Source organism: Urocitellus parryii, chromosome 7 (assembly GCF_045843805.1).
Source record: "Urocitellus parryii isolate mUroPar1 chromosome 7, mUroPar1.hap1, whole genome shotgun sequence".
Taxonomy (NCBI): Eukaryota; Metazoa; Chordata; class Mammalia; order Rodentia; family Sciuridae; genus Urocitellus; species Urocitellus parryii.
Window position 1 is genome coordinate 166,823,370 of NC_135537.1, and position 6,932 is coordinate 166,830,301.

General features: G+C 54.5%; 1 protein-coding gene across 1 annotated transcript; it reads right to left on the reverse strand.

Moving 5' to 3' along the window:
• Window positions 1-371: 371 nt before the first annotated feature.
• On the reverse strand, window positions 372-1,832 carry Wnt9b (Wnt family member 9B). Its single transcript, XM_026408236.2, has 2 exons — window positions 1,650-1,832; window positions 372-845 (listed from the first exon to the last, which is right to left on the reverse strand). The coding sequence occupies exons 1-2, from the start codon at window positions 1,830-1,832 to the stop codon at window positions 372-374; spliced, it is 657 nt and encodes a 218-aa protein (XP_026264021.2).
• Window positions 1,833-6,932: the final 5,100 nt, after the last annotated feature.

Here is a 6,932-nt window from a genome sequence, read left to right on the forward strand (position 1 = left end):
CCCTGTGTTCCCCCAATGGCTTGCTGGCTCCAGGCCACACATCCGGGGAATTGAGATGGCCAGATAACCTCTCCCCCCTGCACAACCTAATCATGCCCTCCTCTTGCTCTCCCTTGTTTTCCTCCCTGTCCCTTCCCAGTCTGCCCTCCTGCTTCAAGTCCTCAACAAGGTCGGGGACCCTTGGGTTCAGGGGCAAAGCCCTGTTTCTCTTTGCTGAGTGTTGAGGGAGGCAGAGGTAGGCCGAGGGTCTGTGGAGGGAGGAGCGCTGAGCTGCACACGGTGTGCACTGGTGCGTGCATCAGTGTGTGCACGCAGCTGTGCAAGCAGGCCGTGGAGGTCCTGGCAGTGCAGGCAGGCTCTGGGGCAGCCGCCTAGCGCTTACAGGTGTACACGAGCTCCTGCTGCGCACACTGCTGGCACTCCACATAGCAGCACCACTGTACCTGGCAGTGGCAGGAGAAAGCCACCAGGCGGCTCTGGGTGTCATAGCCGCGCCCGCAGCACAGGCTGCCACAGCTGGCCTCCCGGGAGCACACCCTTCCCGCTGTGCCCGGCGAGTACTTGCTGGGCCTGCAGAAGCTGGGGGAGTCCTCCATGTACACCAGGTCCCCGGGCCGGGGTGCCAGGCCCTTGGTGGCGCTGCCTGGCTTGGCAGGTGCCCACAGCTCCAGACGGCCCAAGGCCTCATTGGTAGCGCTGGACACCTTGACGGCCGAGTCGTAGCGCAGCTTCAGCACCTGGCCCGTCTCACGAAACGGCGAGAGCTGCTTCCAGCAGGTGCGCACGGCACAGGAGCCCGACACGCCGTGGCACTTACAGGTGGTCCTGAGGCCACTCTTCACGGCCTGCAAGGAGAGGCAGAGCGGAGGCCTGGTCAGAGGCTTGGGCCCAGCACCCATACCAGCCCCCAAGTGCCAACCCAGGCAGAGGAGTGTCAGGAGGATGAGAAGGGGACAGGAAGGCTCATGTGAGGGAGACAAATGGCAAGAGGCTCCCATTCCTCTAAGAGGGGCACACCTTGATGAGAGCCGTGTGGGCCAGATCTCAGCCCCAGCTCCTCCCTTGGGCTTGGCCTGAAGCCTTTGCGGCGTATACAATCTGCACAACTGAACATAGCAGCCTCAATGATAAGGACACAGAAGACAGAATTCAGTTTCCTCAAGAATTGGAGCACTGGTCTCTGCCCACCTTCTCCCTCCACTAGAGCTAGATACTTATTACCCTCCGTTCTCCCACTACTATTGTGACTTTGGCTAAGTCCCTCCCCTCTCTGGACCTCCTGCATCTTCCTATCCATGAAATGGAGGAGAAGCAGGGGTTACACTAGGTCAAAACTATGGAATGATGTTGGCTTTGTCCTTGAAATGACAGCCTTTCTCCAAACACATTCCTGCTTCACCAAAGCCTGGTCCCAGGCCTGGCTCCTCCCACTGCCCAGCCATCCATGCTGTTCAAGACCCTCCCAACTTCTACTGCGTTCCTGGTATCTGGTCATAGACCAGAGTGGATGCTCAGAGAAAGTCAGTAGAGGTCATGAAGTTCGTGCTGGGATGGCTGTGGGGTGGGGTGCTAGCCTCCTATAGACCTTGCTCTCTGACTCTGCTACCTGCCTGTGGGTGGTACTTTGGGCAGTTGGGGAGGGTGCTCACCTTGATGCCCACGTGGGTGTTGTGGGCATCCGCCCGTGCCCTCAGGTCCTTGCTTCCTCTCTTGGGCCCCAGGAAGTTACTCAGGAACTTGGTGCTGTACTTGAGATTGTCACCACACACACCCCACTGCCAGGCCTGCCGGCTCTCCAGGCCAGGGGAGTCGTCACAGGTGCAGCGCTCCATGCGCCCAGCACTGCACGCTCGGGCCAGTGCATGGGTGAGGGCGGCCGAGGACACCGCGTACAGGAAGGCCGTCTCCTTAAAACCTGTGCCAGGCACCCAGGGGGCATCAGCAGGAAGGAAGAGAGAAGCTCAGAGGTTGTCCATGCTCTCTGAGGGCTGGCGGGATATGCCCTGCGGGTTCCTTGTGCTCCCTGACACTTTTCAAACAGAGTGACCTTGGGTCTCCTGCCTGACTTTCCCAGACTGAGCATCCTCCCCACTTCCAGGACCACTGCTATGCTTACACTGTTGGGGAGTGGATCCAACCTAGCTTCCTAGGGGGCTCACTGTCTTCTGCTTTCCAATGTATCGGGGTCGTGTGACACATGGAGAGGCGGGAAGCAGGCTACTACCTCTGCCCCAGACCCTCCCTTGCCATCAAGAGCAGCTGGCCTAGAAGGGGGCGGGCTGCCTGCCCCATCACCATGTTGTAGAAGTCCCCACTGTAGCCCTTTGCACTTGGCAATGGAGTCACCCAGTGACTGCATCTCCCTTCTAGACCACATGCTTTCATCGGGCAGATGGGACACATTTGGCTCTGTCCCTCCAGCACCCAGCACAGTTCCTGGGTCGCTGTGGGCCTCCATGCTTAGGGGGCGATGGGTGGGTGGAGGCACAGAGCGATGGATGCAGGAAGAAGGGAGGGAGGCAGAGTGGGAGGAGGGGCGGGGGTGAACAGAGACAGATGAATAGTGAGTTGGTGAATCAGCGGCTTCGTGTACTCCACCAGTGACTAATGCCTCTGATCCTATGCCCTCCTGCGCCTGCCTCACACGCGTGTGGAGAAGGCCCTGGGAGGTGGCTGGGGCTCTCTGTCTCATCTGTGGGCTCCTCCAGCAAAGGACTTGTATCCCCCTTCTTTTCTGTCTTCCTTGATCCTCTTTTATCTCCAAACCTGTAGTTAGGCCACAACTGGCCTTTAGTAGACCCTCACTCACTCCCCAAGGCCCTTCTCATTTGAGGCTGTTCCAGGAAACCCAGGGCAGTGTGACCTGCTGGGTCCCCCAAGGCCTCCTCCTCCTCCCTCGTGGTCCTCCCCACCCTCCTCCCCACCTCTCTTGAGCAGGCCGGTCCTCCCCTCCAGGCTGCAGTTCCAGCGCTCATGCCGGAACTGGAACTGACATTCCAGCAGGCCGAGGTGGGCCGCGTCCCGCAGGGTCTCAGCCAGGCCGGGCTCCCTTCGGCAGAGCTGCTTCTGTCTTCGGGACAGCTTCAGCAGGTCGCACTGCTTCAAGTGGACCCCGCTCTGTGCTGGGGCTGCCTCAGTGCCCAGGCCTGGGAAGGGCGTCAGGACCTCCCGCCCAGTCAGGCTGCACAGGACGAGAGAAGGGAGACAGGTGAGCTGAGGGGTCTTCGTCTCGACAGGGCAAGGTGAGGGATGACCATCCCTGTGGATGTGGGACAGGTGACAAAAAGGGGCTCTGTTGGAAGGGTCCTTCTTAGGAGCTTCATTTATTGCCCTTGGGGGCAGCAGGCTATACACCACAGTGGGTATGTCCCCATAGGAGACCAAGGTGCTTGTGACAGGATTAGTGCAGAACCTCCAATCCAAGTTTCCCAGAGTCCAGTTTCTGCTCTTACCTGTCCTATTTCCCAAATTTGCCCAATCAGAGAAATCACCTGGGTGCTTTTTCAAAATACAGATTCCCAGGACCCACACTTAACAATTCTCATTCTATGGGTCTGGAGTGGGGCCCAGGAATCTATAGATTTGCCACATTTCCTGGGCAGCTGATAAGACTGGGGAAGTTTGGGGAACATTGCACATAGCATTGCTGACCTCCCAGAGGAGGACATCTTCCTAAGAGGAGCAAACATAAGAGAAAAAATCCCCAGGCACAGTCCCCCATGTGCCTTTCTCTTGCATTATAACACTGCCCAGTAAAACCTGGGTTGTTTCCTGAATCCCAGGTACATTGTCAATCATCTAGCCATTCCAAGCCTCGTCTATGCTTGGGAGAAGGAGGAAAGGAAGGAAGGAAAGAAGGAGGAAGGCTGACAGATGGTTGGATGAAGGCAAATCCCAAGACTTCTTATTCTATATCCAAAGTCCATTGAATCTGGAGTTAGGTGCCAGATTCTAAGACTGACTCTGCCACTTCCTTAGCTGTGCAACTGTGAAGCCTGGGTTTTCTCTTCTGCAAAGTATAAAGAGTGATCTTCCCTTCTTTCCCAGGGTTGCTGCGCGGGTTACACGAAAAGCACGGGCCTCAGCCCTGGGGACACATACAACTTGCCTTCCTGCTGGCTGGGTCCCAAGCTTCTCCCTTCTGCAGAATGTCTTCCTCTCTAACTGGGCAGAGTCTCCCTTTGTCCAGAGGAGGAGAAAGAGTTCTATGAGGAGGTGGTGAGGGCTCAGATATACAACTGCTCAGCAGCAAAGAGGGATCTAGAAGTAGGGCTCAACCTCCCTCCTTCCAGAAGCTTTCTGTGACATGGTGCTACTAGTTCAAGATGCTTGCTGTCCCCTGGTGGCCTGCCCCCTCCCCCGTGTGGGTGGATTATACCCCATTCCAGGACCCAGCAGGAGGAAGCACCCCTTTCCTGGAACATGCCAGCCTCATAGCCAGAGTCAAAAGGCAAAGACTATGGCTCATAAAGCTCCTGCTTGAAAGGGGCACTTGCCACCTTTGCTCATGTGTCACTGGCCAGGTAAGCCCTGTGGCCAAGCTCCAAGGGGCGGGAGAGGCCATCCTCCCACTGAGCAAGGGCACAGGCTCTCCTGTTCGGAGTCACCTGCCTTCCCCAGGACATTTGGCTGGATGCCACACCCTCCCTGTATGCATGGGGAGCAGGCAGCCTCACTAAAGGGTGTGGGTCCTGGCCAGGCCCCAGGTGCCCTGTAGATCCCAGATCCATCAGGTGCAGCCAACCAGTGTGGAGCGTATCTCTGAAACCTCCGAGCAGAGACAGATGCTATCAGGCTCTTCCAGGCCCAGCCTGGCCCTAGGCTCCCCTCCCAGACAGGGTGAGGGCAGGGGCCCGTTAATCATTAATCTGGGGGCAAATGGGTAAATTTCCAGTCCACCAGGCCTACACCCAAACCCCTCCCTGCAACCTGGCAGGAAACCTCAGAGCTTGACCCTTGGCAGGCCTGGAGCAGAACCTGAGGTCAGCTCTGGCTGGGGAGGACGCACCTTGACTGACTTCCAGCAGAGTGGGCGGCTTGGGGGCTGCTGGGAGCAAAGGAAACAGCTGCAGAGACCCCCATGTATCCTCCTCCCCACAACGGGGGCTGGTAGGAGGGGAAACTTTAGCTCACACAGTTCCTGTTTCAGAAGTTGGGATCTTTCTTGTAGAAGCTGATTGACAGACCAGAGAACACGCAGGGAATGATGGGAATCTTGGTCAATGGGACTGCATATCCTTCAAGGCCTGTCTCAAATGCCATTTTAAGAATAATAGCTGCTGGGCGTGGTGGCACATGCCTGTAATCCCAGCGGCTTGGGAGGCTGAGGCAGGAGGATAATGAGTCCAAAGCCAGCCTCAGCCAAAAGCGAGGTGCTAAGCAACTCAGTGAGACCCTGTCTCTAAATAAAATACAAAATAGGGCTGGGATGTGGCTCAGTGGTTGAGACCCCCTGAGTTCAACCTCCAGTACCAAAAGAAAAAGAATAATAGCTATTATTATTCTACCATTATATCTATACATGTCATATTATAAAAATATATTATATATTTATTATATTAAATGTTATACTGTATGTATGCTAGTATACCTACCATTTTTTAGTGCCTATTACTGAGTCATTAAAAAACTATTGTGGACATCTAATTGGGTCGGCTGCCCACACATTCCTTCTATCTACATGGCTACCATGTGGTCCCTATTGGCCATTTCATATTGCATGACCTTGCTGCTCTGATCTGTTGATTGGGTCAATGATGATCACATGACCCAAGCTGGGCCAATCAGTCCTTTCTCTGAGAATTTGGAGTTTGAATAAGAGCACATACAGTTGCTTTCTCTCCCTTTCTCTCATTGGGTGACTGAGCGTGTAACACAAAAGAGGAAGCTGACCCAAAGAGGGAGAAAAAGAATGAACCAAATGAACGGGAAGAACTAGAGATGAGAACATTTTAGGAGGAACATTTTAGGCTCTGGTCCCAAGGTCTTCCTGAGGGTTGGCTGTGCTCTTGCCTAAGACACGCCTTACTGCAGAGTAAAGGCTGAGAGTTGGTTTGTCTAGCTAAGGACATCAGGCTTTGTTGTAACCTTTTGACAGCTGTAGAGCACCAGAATTGCCTCAGCTGCACTGTGAGCAGGGCTCAGTGAAACCCTTCCACTCATCGACAGTCACTGATTTTATAGTTTTCATGTAATAGGTCCTGAGATTGATGGTTCCCAGGTCCAATATCAAGTCGGTTAATTTTATTAGTGGTAATGATACTTAGTAGTGATTAATGGTCAGGAAAGGCAGCCAACCGCACAGAGGCCTCAGGCCACACTGGGCCCTGGTCTGCCCAGGGCTGCTCTCCATGAAGGTTGTCTGGTACTGTTTTTGGGGTCCCTGAAGCCTAAGGGTATTTCCAGAAATGAGTTTTCCTTTTATTTGTAGATTGTGGTTGTACTTCCTTTTAAGAAAGAGTACCATGATATCAAATTTAGAGAAATGACTCCACGTGTTTCCTTAAGCAGGGCTAGTGACCTCCCCTCTGCGTGCTCATCCTGTGGCATCTGCCAGGGAAGGGTTCTTCCTGGACCCCAAAAGAATTCTGGGTGTGACAGGCTCCAGCCTATTTGGTGGTCAACAGCTACATTTCTCTCCCCTGGAAGTACCCCAGGCCTGAGAACCCTCCCATGGGACCCTTGGAGGAAGTCTCCATTACCCACATGTTAGCTGAGCCCCTGGGGGTAAGACAGACAACTGGAAAAGTTCCAGTGAGCTTTGTGGGTCTTATGAATCCAGACAAACTGCAGGTTTTAAGGAAGACACTTCCCTGTGGTCTGTCCCTCACTATCAACCACCAAAGGAGCTAGCATTCGGAACTGGAGAAGAGAAGCCAGAATTTGTGATCTTGCTCATTGATCTTAGGGATGGGAGGACAGCAATTCCTGAG